The sequence below is a fragment of the Rhinoraja longicauda genome, chromosome 37 (assembly GCF_053455715.1).
Source record: "Rhinoraja longicauda isolate Sanriku21f chromosome 37, sRhiLon1.1, whole genome shotgun sequence".
NCBI classification, from domain to species: Eukaryota; Metazoa; Chordata; class Chondrichthyes; order Rajiformes; family Arhynchobatidae; genus Rhinoraja; species Rhinoraja longicauda.
Window position 1 is genome coordinate 992,634 of NC_135989.1, and position 13,086 is coordinate 1,005,719.

At 54.4% G+C, this 13,086-nt stretch overlaps 1 protein-coding gene across 1 annotated transcript in view; it reads right to left on the reverse strand.

The window, feature by feature from the left end:
• Positions 1-8,140: 8,140 nt before the first annotated feature.
• LOC144610560 (adhesion G protein-coupled receptor E3-like) overlaps positions 8,141-13,086 on the reverse strand; it is a 95,695-nt gene continuing 90,749 nt past the window's right edge. The window contains exon 17 of the mRNA XM_078429364.1: positions 8,141-8,173. Coding sequence (XP_078285490.1) covers positions 8,141-8,173 — 33 coding nt within the window. The remainder of the gene's footprint in view (positions 8,174-13,086) is intronic.

The following is a 13,086-nucleotide window of genomic DNA, read 5'->3' on the forward strand; positions in this document are numbered from 1 at the left end:
ATATTCGAATACAGAGTTAAACAACAAGGTAAAGGACAACCATCAAAAACTTACTGTCTCTTTCGAAGACTTCGCCGAACTGATATATCTGGCGCCAAAAGCGCACATGACCACGCTGGCCAATCCGCGATGTCGCTCCCTGGACCAATCCCCACGGTCGCGTTCACACGTGACCTCGCTGGCCAATCCGAGGGTTCGACGACCTGGACCATTCTCTATGGTCGCTACATGACCCCCCCCAGAACCCGAGGTGCAGAACCTAGCAAGGAGCCGGATTTCGCGACCATAACGGGTACGGAGAGGGACAGCCTGAACCACAGGAGCCGGGGGTTCCGGACTTGGCGGAACTGCCGGAACGGGAGGTCCTGGAGGAACTGCCGGAACGGGGGGTCCTGGAGGAACTGTCGGAACGGGGGGTCCTGGAGGAACTGGAGGAACGGGGGGTCCTGGACTGAGCGGAACTAACGGAGGTCGGCCTCTCCTAGGGGTTTGACCGACCAGGACTGGTTGATCCGGATCCAAATGTGCAGGTTTGAGCCGGGACACCGAGACGAGCTCACTCTTGCCGCACATGTCTAAGGTGAAGGTAGCCGTTCCCTTACGCAAAACCCGGAACGGCCCTTGATAGACCCTCTGCAACGGGGCGCGATGGGAATCTTTTCGCAGAAAAACAAACTCACAGTCCTTCAGGGAAGGCGGTTCATGTACCATGGGACACCCATGACGTGAAGTCGGAACTGGAGCCAGGGAGCCCACCCGTTCCCGGAGAGATGCTAACACTGATGGGACTGTAGGCAGCTGGTCTGAAGGGTCCGGAAACAAATCTCCGGGTACTCGAAGTGTCGAGCCATATACTAGCTCCGCGGACGACGCACCGAGATCTAGCTTAGGAGCAGTCCGGATGCCCAAAAGAACCCAAGGGAGCTGGTCTACCCAGTCCGGGCCTTCAAGCCTTGCACTGAGGGACGCCTTAAGTTGACGGTGGAACCTTTCTACGAATCCATTTGCCTGGGGGTGATATGCAGTAGTGGGTTGTAACTTGGAACCGTACAGTTCTGCGAGCGCGGCCCAGAGGGACGAAGTGAACTGTGGCCCTCTGTCAGTGGTAATAACTGCCGGGACCCCGAAACGAGCTACCCAATGAAGGGCCAAAGTCCTAGCACAAGACGCTGATGAAATATCAGACAATGGGAAAGCCTCTGGCCACCGGGTGAACCGATCCACCACCGTGAGGAGGTGGGTGTAGCCCCGGGAGGAAGGCAAAGGACCGACCAAATCCACGTGGATGTGGAAAAAACGAACAGCTGGGACCTCGAAATCCTGTACGGGGGGCTGGACATGGCGCTGGACTTTAGCGGTCTGACAGGGAACGCAGGCACGCGCCCAACCCGCTACCTGTTTCCGTAGGCCATGCCAGACAAACCGAGCTGCTACCAAAGCAGAGGTGGAGCGGATGGACGGGTGCGCCAGCCCATGAATGGCATCGAAAACCCGGCGCTGAAGGGAGGGCGGTACTACCGGCCTGGGACGGGGAAGAGAAACATCGCACCAGACTTTTGTGCCTTCTGACCCACAAGCTACCTGGGCCAACTTCAATCCCGAAGTGGTGGACTGGTATGCCGAAGCGGTATCCGCTAGAAGCTGTGCCTCCGCAAGCTCCTGGGGATCCACTTCGCAGTCCACCGCCGAAATAGGGGGAAAAGCAGGTCTAGACAGGTCGGCACCAGAAGGTCCTCCCGTTTTCGCTCGGGCCAGGAGACTACCGCCAGACAAACTGGTGGTGGCACGGGCGGAGTTCAGGAAGATGGAGGAAATTCGGTGCGGATGTGATGGACCACGCCGTGCTTGGCCGAAGACGTGTCAAAACGTTGAATGAGCAGCTCTGGAAACTCCGCCAGAATCTCAGCATATGAGTCGGGGGCCGCGACGACGGCCTGGGCAGTAGGGCTGGGCGAGGAGGCGATTGTCGGAGCGACGTGCTCATCTTCGGCGGAGGGTCGGAGGTCGTTACCGCGGACATCAGGGACCAGTGAAAAAGCCCAGAGAAAATCTGCTCCCAGGATCGCTTGTTTGACGTCGGCTATGATGAATGGCCATTCGTACGTGCGGAGGCCTAACACAAGGGACATCTTCCGTATACCGAAAGTGCGAATTGGGCTGCCATTAACCGCGATGAGGGTGGGACCTGTCTTACCCGATCTGGTTTCGAGGTCGGTCGGCGGCACTATGCTGACGATGGCTCCCGTGTCCACCAAAAATTCTGTGTCCGTGAATCGATCATGGACATAGAGGCGCCGGTTCTGGCCAATCGTAACTGCCCCTATGTACGATCGGCCGAGGCATTTCCCGCGAAGTTACAAGGCGAGCGGCAGTTGCGGGATTCGCTACCCCATCGTAGGTGATAATAGCACCAGCCGCGCTTGTGCGGATCTTTTTGGCGGGCTTTCGGAGAATTGGCGGGAGACGCGGCGCCATCTTGCCATCGCTGTGGCGTGGTCACTGATGTCGAGACCTTGTTGATCGAACCGCTTGCCTTGTTTTTTGCCGCTATGAGCGCGTCCGCTTTCGCTGCATATGCTTCGGGGTCCTTAAAAGAACAATCCGTGAGCAGCAGTCGGACATCCTAAGGAAGCTTCTCGCGGAATGCCTGTTCGAACATAGGGCAATCCGTATGCTCACCGGCTAGCATCATCATTTCGGACATGAGGACGGAAGGCAGTCGGTCTCCAAGATCCGGTAGGTGCAGAAGTCTTGCCGCACCACCATGCCTATTAAACCCGAAGATTCGCAGTAATACTTTCTTCATGGCCTCGTACTTGCTTTCCGCAGGTGGGTTAACGATGAACCGCATCACGCGCGTGGTCGTCTCCGACGATAGAGCGCTGACGAGGTAGTAATACATCGTGGAGTCGTCCGATATTTTCTTTATATGAAATTGAGCTTCGGTGTGTATAAACCAAGATTGCGGTGCGTGCGTCCAAAACCACGGAAGGTGAACGCTTACCGCGCTTGACTCCGGTGTGCCCGGCGCGGCCATCGACAACGAGGCGTCGGGTTCCTGCATAGTCGGTGATCGTCCAGATCACGTCGGGGTCACCAATATGGCGAGTCCGAAAACTTGTTGGTTGTAGAAGAAGTTTATTGCAGCCGCAATATTCGAATACAGAGTTAAACAACAAGGTAAAGGACAACCATCAAAAACTTACTGTCTCTTTCGAAGACTTCGCCGAACTGATATATCTGGCGCCAAAAGCGCACATGACCACGCTGGCCAATCCGCGATGTCGCTCCCTGGACCAATCCCCACGGTCGCGTTCACACGTGACCTCGCTGGCCAATCCGAGGGTTCGACGACCTGGACCATTCTCTATGGTCGCTACAGTGTGAACATTAAAGACCTATGTTCAAAAGAAAACTCAGGGCTAAAAGGAGCCATTAAATGCCCTTGGCAAGTAGGATTCGGGATTATTCCAAGGCATTTGATACATGTGTAGGGAGCGGGGAAAAGGCAGGTCCACTCAAGGACAAAGGAGGGAATTTATTCATGGATTTGGGCAAGTGGGTGAGGTACTATACAAATACTTTGCAACGGAATTGAGCAAGGAGAAACATTAGTGAATGTTTAATATTCTTGGGTATGTGAATATTAAGGAAGAAGAGCTATTGTGTGTCTTGGAAAACATTATGAGAGACAGTCTTGGGAAACATTATGTGACGGCGCTGCGCACAGCTGTGGCTCACCTGCAGTCCGTTTGTCTTTTTGTTTTTTGTCTTAATTGTAAGTGTTGGATGTGATGTTGTCTTTTTTGTGGTTGTGTACTATGTGTGGGGGAACTATAAAAATTGTCTCTTCCGAACGGAGACACAACTTTTTTTCTGGGTGGTGTCTCCGTTCACGCTGCGGCCTACCATCGGCCAAACACCTGGAGCTGGCGGCCTCCAGCTGGGACCACCTGGGGCTCTGGATCGCAGAGCCCGCGGACTGTATTCACCATCTGCGGAGCTGGCTGTCTTTGGAGGCTGTGGTGGCGCTGCGAGTCTGGCTGTGACTCGCCTTTGGAAGCTCCGGAGGCTTCGGCTACGGGCCGCGTGGACGTCGGAAGCTCGCAGGCCCCTGGGTGGGGGCCGACTTCGGGAGCTCAGGCAGCGGCAGTGTCTTCGACCGCCCCGAATCGCGAGGCTTGTGTTGGCCCGCTGTGGACCTTTCACCGTCTGCCGTGGCCTGTAATTGGCCGCGGCATTTTCCACCGCCCAATGCCGGGAGCCCCGACCACAGCAATTACGAAGATGGCAGGGAAGGGTGAAGACGTTCTGGCCTTCCATCACAGTGAGGAGGTGACTGGAGGAGACTCACTGTGATGGATGTTTTTTTGTTTTACGTTGGTTGTTGTGATTGTGTGTTTTATTGCTTTCTTTTTTATTGCCTCTCATTTTGTCCAAAAACATGTTTTTGAATGACAATAAATGTACTTTTTATATATATATATATTTAAGGAAGACAAGGCCGTGGAGCCTGATAGAATCCATCCAAGGATACTGATAGAGGCAAGGAAGGAGATACTCAAGGCATGGCAGGGATAATCTGGGAAACTATAGGCAAGTTAGCCTTTTATCTGTCATAAAACAATTATTGAAGGAGCTTTTAAAGGACAGGATTTGGAATTTGCTTTTGAAAAATCATTGATTTATTAGTAACTAGACCAAGTGGACCCGCTGGGCTCAAACCTCTCCTGGTGCAGCATCCTCTCCTCCCCCCTTCCCCTCCATCCCCCTCAACTCCCCACATCCTCCCCCCTTCCTCCCTCCCTCCCTCCCCCTCGCTCCGTCGGAGATAGATTTAAAATTTAAATGTGAATAACTTAAAAAATATAACACCAATTTCAATGAAACATCTTCCATTAGCACCAAAGGGACAACGGTAAGTAAGGTGGGCCTAAAATTGTTGCACTATCATGTACCATTTGGGCTGTAGTTCAGGGACAAACAAACAAATGAGAGTTTTAGTATATAGATATTCAGAGTGGCTTTTTTGTGGGGTAGGTCCTATCTTACAAATTTGATTGAGTTTTTCGAGGTGTCAAAATTACGTGATGAGAGTTGGGTAATGGCTGTAGTCTACATAGACGTTAGTAAATCATTTGACAATGTTCTTCATGGTAGGTGGGTTTAGAAGATTAAATCACATGGGATCCCTAGAGATTTGGTCGATTTGATCGATGTTGGCTTGGTCACAGACATCAGAGGGACTACCCCTGGAGATGTGTTTCTCTGACTGGAGGTCTGTGACCAGAGCTGTTCTGTAAGAAGCAGTGCTTTGGCCAATGACTTTGATGAAAATGTAAGGGAACTGAATGATAGGTTTACAGATGACATGAAAATTGGAATTGTGGAGAGTGAGAAAGGTTGCCAATGAAAGCAGCAGGATATAGTTCAGCTGAAAATATGGTCAGATAAATTCCAGGTGGAGTTTAATCCAGACAATTATGGAGTGGTACATTGTAGAAGCTCAATGCAAGATAAAGTATCCAAACACCACATGCCATTGGCAGTGTTAGCCGCCCCCAACTCATGCCAACACCCTGGCCGCCCGCAGTGCCGTCCATCCACGCCTTCCTCACCATTCGCAGCGCCGGCCACCCTGGCTTGCAACGTCGCCATCACCACCGCTCCGGCCGCACCTACCATCGCCATGGCTAGCAGCCCCTGGGCAGCGGCAGCTAACACCCCGGTTGTTCCCACACATTCCCTGTCTTTGCCGCCATCGGCACCCTGGCAGGGAACGCCGTCCGCGTACTGCTCTAGGCACCGAAACCACCGCCACCGCCAATCCTTATCTGCACTCCGGCTACCCGATATACATTGATATAGACAGTGGGTACTAACTGTAGACACTGGTGTAGACAGTGGGTACTAACTGTAGACAGAGGTGTAGACAGTGGGTACTAACTGTAGACAGGTGTAGACAGTGGGTACTAACTGTAGACATTGGTGTAGACAGTGGGTACTAACTGTAGACACTGGTGTAGACAGTGGGTACTAACTGTAGACACAGATGTAGACAGTGGGTACTAACTGTAGACACAGGTGTAGACAGTGGGTACTAACTGTAGACAGGTGTAGACAGTGGGTACTAACTGTAGACAGGTGTAGACAGTGGGTACTAACTGTAGACAGATGTAGACAGTGGGTACTAACTAGACAGGTGTAGACAGTGGGTACTAACTGGACACTGGTGTAGACAGTGGGTACTAACTGTAGACACTGGTGTAGACAGTGGGTACTAACTGTAGACAGATGTAGACAGTGGGTACTAACTGTAGACATTGCTGTAGACAGTTTTTAGTAACCACAGATGTTCTACACGTTCTGAGCAATTGATGCATGTGGCCAAGTGCAGGAAGGGATCTCAGTCCAGGTTTTAGGAATGACTTCTCATTCCCCAGGGCATAAGACCATAAGACATTGGAGAAGAATTAGGCCATTCAATCATGACTGATCAATTTTTCTTTTTCATCCCCATTCTCCTGACTTCTCCCCATAACCAAGGATTTCAAAGGCACATTTGGTCTAAACCGCCCTCATTCAGTAACTCCTTGAATATTTCACGTTTAGACCACACCCTCTAACAAGTTATGAGAAACAATTATTAATATGAGGAATGTGAACATATTAACAAGACCCACAGATCAGGGTGATACTTTTATTAAATAAAGGCCTTGCATTTTTAAGAAGTTTGCATTTCTATGTATCAGTGCACAGTAACAAGGTGTGACCAGATTGCCCTTCCTGCTTCCTCTGTATGAGGCGTTGAAACCTCCTTTGTCTCACCTGTTGCAGGTATTGGGCAAACCCAGGGCACTGGGAACCACAGCCGTGCTCAGCACTGGCTGCATTTACATTCATCAGCCTCAGGCAAAGGCAAGGTTGAGTGCTCCATCCCACACTGTCTTTGAGAGGGTGACAATGGGTGGTCCCTCCATGAACCACTCCATCCAGATAATGTGGCAGTGAGATGATGGTGGGCATCACTCAATGGTGCCGAGGGCTGGAGGGACCGGGAGGAGATGGGGTCCCATGTGAAGGCTGCCTTGTGGTGTTTCTCTGCTGAGGAACTTGCACTGGGTCCGACTCAGGGCTGAGCAGTGGCCTGGGCTACACTCTGGCATCTCACCTGGTGACTGGTGTGTCCCATTCAAGCTTCCCTACCCTTCGGCCTTTCACCCTTGCCACTGCCCCTAGAGAGAGAAGCTCATCTGTGCCTCACATGTCCCGAGCCAATCAGGAGATGGGTTGTCAGTGGCATTTACAACATGCTTGTTGTTGGCTCTTGAAAAGCTCCAAATAATGATGGGTGGTGATGGGAAATGGCTTTGCAGCTCAAACATGCTCTCTTGTCATCATATTGTGTCAACAACCCAACAGCAGGCAAAAGCCAGACTGGGACTTGCACCCCCTAACAGCTTACGAACACTAGCAGTCACCTCCAGGCCATATCTAGCCAAGGGCAGAGCAGTCGATTGATGCATTGAGCACAAACTCAACTCTAAACCTGCTACACATCCACAGGAACCCCCACCCTGCCCATGCTGAACCCCAAACTCCTCTCAAACTCACGAGCACTCAACCACCGTGCTCAACTTCCGATGGTTGAATCCTGGTTTGTCACCTTGCCAACCATTGTCCAATAGCCAGCAGCTAAAGGATCACCAATCAAGCAATCTTAAAGCCAGACGAACATCATCCCATCTACCCAGGGAGGTGCTTGAAGTGAAAGGTAACTCGTCTGTTCCCTGGAATCCAGGCTAGGTGCTGCTGTGGTTATTACTGGACAGTCTGGTTCATAATGTAGAAGCTATGAACTCCTGCAATGTACATGCTCAATAGAAGCAGAGAGCTGAAACAGCTCAACTCTCAGCTGCAGCCTCTTGCCTCTTTCTTCCGAAGTTTATAGCAGATTGAAACAGAGCGATGGAGGCGAGAATGGGGAGAGGGTGGTAACAGCAGTGGGGCCGTCAGTCCCAGCAGAGAGGTGAGTTACGGTCCCATGCGAAGCGAGTCAGGGCACTGCTGCTCTTGTGCTCTGTGTCTCTTGCTGAAGCAGCTGTAGCTAGCTAGCTCTGCAGGGCTCTCGTGCTTTCAATCACATTGCCGTCTCATGAGTGCTTCGCAGACCCTGCAAGGAAGCAGATAAGACATCAGGATCAGAAACTCAACCCCACGTGGCAGCCTGTCGGGGCCAGGGAACCTGCTGGCTTTGGCTGAGGCAGCAGAGAACTAATGTTCTCACGGGCAAGACACGGGCACACCAGCCCTGCCAACCCCCACCATGTTACAGCAGGCAACACCATGAGAGCCAACACAGACCATCACTGCACCTCGGGCTGTCTGAGGGGATGGATGGGGGCAGAGGGTGAGGAGAGCGAGGGTCTCGGTGTGTGGGGAACAGTTTGTGGGTGCAGTGAGTGGCTGAGTGGGAGGATGAATATTTGGGGGCACATGTTTACGGTTTGCGGGTGGGGTGGGTGTGTGAATGAGTGTGGAGACTGTGTGTGACAGCATGTGTGACACTGAGTGGGTGGATATCTGGCCGATGGTGCAGGTTTGTACGTGGGAGTGTGGGAGACAGTGTACGCGCTAATGAATGGGGCAGGGTGTGGGGAATGGCTGGCCATGCTGTGTAGCACCACAGTGTGACCTGATCTGGGCAGTGTGGGCCATCGCTAGGCCAATGACTGGAGCAGTGGACAGGTTCATTGGGATTTGGGTGGGTGAGTGCAGACCTGTGTACAAGTACAGGGTGGTGTGTGAATGGAGTGAGCACCTTACATCAACAGCTACAGGTCAATGTGACATTGTGGGTGTCAGAGAAGGTGCTGTACATCCCCGGTAAAAGGAAAAACAATGACCAGGGAGGCAGAGAGGTGCAGTGGGTAGAGCCGCTGCCTCACAGTGCCAGGGACCCGGGTTCCATCCTGACCTCCATAGAAAAACATACAAACATACTAAGCAAAATGTGATCAAACAAAAGCCGCCTGTATCGGCAGTTTACAAATTAAACAATTATCACATTAAAATCCCGCCATCTCTGTCAACAATACATTCACCCCCCCGCGGCGACCAGCGTTCCCAGAAGGCCTCCAGAGTCCCCGTGGACACCGCGTGTTCCCTCTCCAGGGACACGCGGGCACGGACGTAAGCCCGGAACAGGGGTAGTCAGCCGACTTCTGTGAGGCCGTCGACTGCCCGCTGCCTGGACCCGCGGATGGCCATCTTGGCCAGGCCCAGGAGCAGACCAACAGGGAGACCCCCTCCTCCCTCCTGACCCTCCCCCCTCTGTACCGGGTGCCCACAAATTAAAAGCGTAGGGCTAAAATGGAGCCAGAACCTGAGGAGCAGCCCCTTCAGATACTGGAACAGGGGCTGTAACCTCACGCACTCTGTATACAAATGGTACACGGTCTCCTCCTCACCGCAGAAGCAACAGGCGGCAGACGAGACCGTGAACCGGCTCAAATACCTGTTACAGGCTATAGCCTTATGCAACACTCTCCACCCCAGGTCCCCGATGTAAAGCGGGAGGACCCCCTTATAGAGAGACCTCCACTGGGGACCGCTCCCGCCGTCAGGTGGTAACACGGACCGCCAGGGCGTGTCCGGACGGAAGACGAGAGCGAGGAAGTGGAGAGTGTGCAGGAGCAGCCTGTACAAAACGCTCCTCTCCGCGTCACGGAACGGCACGCTGGGCATCTGGGAAAGGCGGCTCATATTGCGTGGGGCCAGCTCTCGGGAAGGGACCCGTGCCGTGGGTCCGATGAGCAATTCCGACGGAGCGGGGGTAAGCCCGGTCGGAATCGCTCCACGCACACGCCTCTCCTCGACACCCACCGTGACAGGGTGAGGACCGGCCCCCCTCACAACCACAGCACCCCCCTCCCCCTGAGGAGCAGCGCCCTGGCTGAAGGTGACCAAATTCCTGGCTCTCAGGAGATCACGGTAAAAACCAGGCAACTCCCACCTAGCGCGCTGACTCATGCCCGCTACCGGGAGCCGTGATCCCTCCTGGAGGCAGCGCCCCCGGCAGAAAAAGTACGTGGCCAGCGAGTGCCATCTGGGAGGGCACTCGGAGTACACGTACCTCTGCAGGGTCCTGAGTCGGAGGGCTGCCACCTGAGTGCGGACGCAGACCAGCGCCTGACCGCCCTCCTCCAATGGGAGACTTAGAACCCCAGCAGAGACCCAGTGGTTCCTCTCACCCCAGAAGAAGTTAACTAACCTCCTCTGTATCATGGCGATGAAACGAGAGGACGGGACCAGAGTGGCCAGCCGGTACCACAGCAGAGAGGCCACCAGCTGGATTATGACCAAAGCCCTACCCCGATATGATAACACACCAAGGAGGCCTGACCAGCGCCCCACACGGGCGACCACCTTCGCCTCCAGCTCCTGCCAATTCGCCTGCCAAGCCCCCTCAGTGGGACTCAGGTAGAACCCCAGATAGAGGAGGTGCGTGGTGCTCCACGCAAAAACTGCCATCTCCTCCGGCAGGGAGTCTACCTGCCACTGACCCACCAAGAGCCCAGCACACTTCCCCCAGTTGATCCTGGCGAAGGATGCGGCTGAGAACACCCGCTGGCACTCACGCATCCTCCGCAGGTCAACCGGGTCGGTGAACATTAGTAGCACATCGTCGGCATAGGCCGAGAGAACCACCTCCACCCCCGGCCCCGGCAAAGCCAAACCTGCCAGCCTCCTCCGTAGGAGGCACAGGAATGGCTCCACACAGAGGGAATAAAGCTGGCCGGACATGGGGCATCCCTGACGAACCCCCCTCCCAAAGTGAATGGGAGCCAACAAAGAGCCATTGACCTTGACCAGGCACTCTGCGGCAGCGTATAGGAGCCGGACCCGGCCACAAAATGGGGTCCGAATCCAAACGCCCGCAGAGTCCCGAGAAGGTAGTCGTGTCCCACCCGGTCAAACGCTTTCTCCTGGTCAAGGGAGAGAAAGGCAACGGACTGACCAGCCCTCTGGCACAGATGGATCAGGTCCCGGACCAGATGGATATTGTCCTGGATGGACCGGCCCGGGACTGTGTAGGACTGGTCAGGGTGGATCACATGGGACAGCATAGGCCCCAGGCGATTGGCCAATACCCGTGCAAAGACTTTGTAACCCGTACTGAGAAGAGAGACAGGGCGCCAGTTCTTCAAGAGGCGGAGATCGCCCTTCTTGGGCAGCAGGACGACGACTGCCCTGCGCCACGAGAAGGGCATCTCCCCGGTCGCCAGGCTCTCCCCCAACACCTTCACATAGTCGCCCCCCAGGACACCTCAGAAGGCTCGAAGAAACTCCACAGTCAGCCCATCCAGCCCCGGAGACTTGCCCCTCCTGAGCTGGTGCAGGGCACCAGTCAACTCCTCCAGAGTTAGGGGATCATCGAGGCGCTCAGCCACTTCCCTGCACATTACGGGTAAGCCCTCCCACAGCACCCCTTGTGCCTCCCCACTAGATGTTCCCTCGGAGAACAGAGTGTCATAGAACGACCAAACTGAGGCACCGATCCTCTCCGGATCCGTGACGGGGGAGCCATCGTCCACAAGCAACTCGACAAACTGCCTGCGGGCACCTCGGCACTTCTCCAGGGAGAAGAAAAAGGGGGAGGCGCGGTCCAGATCGTGCAACATCTGGACTCGCGACCTCACATACGCGCCCCGGGACCTCCTCAGCTGCAAGTCCCTCAGTGCCCCTTTCTTCTCCTGGTACTCCTCCCACTCACACGAGTCCCCCTCCGTCTGACCCAGGCGAGACTCCGAGTCGAGCAACTCTCTCTCAAGCCGTCCGATCTCGGAGTTCCGCCCCTTGGTCGACCCCCTCGTGTAGCCCTGGCAAAACAGACGGACGTAAGCCTTCCCTACATCCCACCACTGCCTTAGGGAAGGGAAACGCCCCTGCCTTTCCCTCCACTCCGCCCAGAACTGCTTGAATGAGTCCCGGAACCGGCGCTCCTCCAGCAGCCGGTTGTTGAAGTGCCAGTACGCGGACCCTGCCCGAGTGCGCGTCGGGATAAAGTCCACTCGCACCAGGCAGTGGTCCGAGCACGGCTCCAACCGCATGGAGGCTGCCGAGACACAGGACACATAAGCCTTAGACACATATACACGGTCAATACGGGAACCACCCCCCTTAAACCTGTATGAGAAGGCGCCGGAGTTGGGATGGAAATTCCTCCAAACATCTACTAGCTCAAAAGAATCCACCAACTCCCTTAATGTCTTGACCGCTGCCGGATCGCGCTGAATGCCAGAGCGATCTCTCGCCTCAAGGGTACAATTAAAATCACCCCCCAGGAAAACACACTCCCCCCGATCGATGGTGTTCAACAGCGGGGTCACTTCTTGTGTTAACCGCGTCTGCATAGCACCACTCTTGGGGGCGTACACATTAATAAAATGTAACGGCACGCCATCCAGGCGCACGGCCAGATACAACAACCGGCCTGGTACAATGTCCTGCACCTTGACAATCTCCGGCTGGAAAGATGGGGCCAACAGGAAGGCCACTCCACTCGAAATGGAGGTGAGATGGCTCATGTAGACCCCCCCCTTCCCACTCCAGGAGTCAGGTGGGCTCGTCACTAGCCACAGTGTGTGTTTCCTGCAGGAAGCTCACCGCGTACCTCCCGTCCCTCAGCACCGAGAGATGGTGAAACCTACGGAGAGACTCCCTGGCCCCATTAATATTCAGGCTGGCTATAGTGAGCTTCATTTTGAAAGCGCACAAGAACTTTTACCAGCCCCCCTTGACGGAATGGAGCCTCCCCGAGCCCTCTGCCCTTTCTTTAGGGACTTAAAAAGCTCTTGGAGCTGGCGCCGCTCATTTTTCAATACACCTGCTATGTTCCCCTCCTCCTGAAGGATGGCATAAATGGACTGCAAGGGTACCGTCAGGTCTGACCAGAGGTCGACAGCCAGATCTGCCTTATTCCTCTTCCCTCTGCTGTCCTTCAGAAACTTCCGGAGTTCCCAGATATCAACAAGCCGAGACACGGGGCTGCGGGTGGGACAGTCCATCAACTCACTGTCGCTG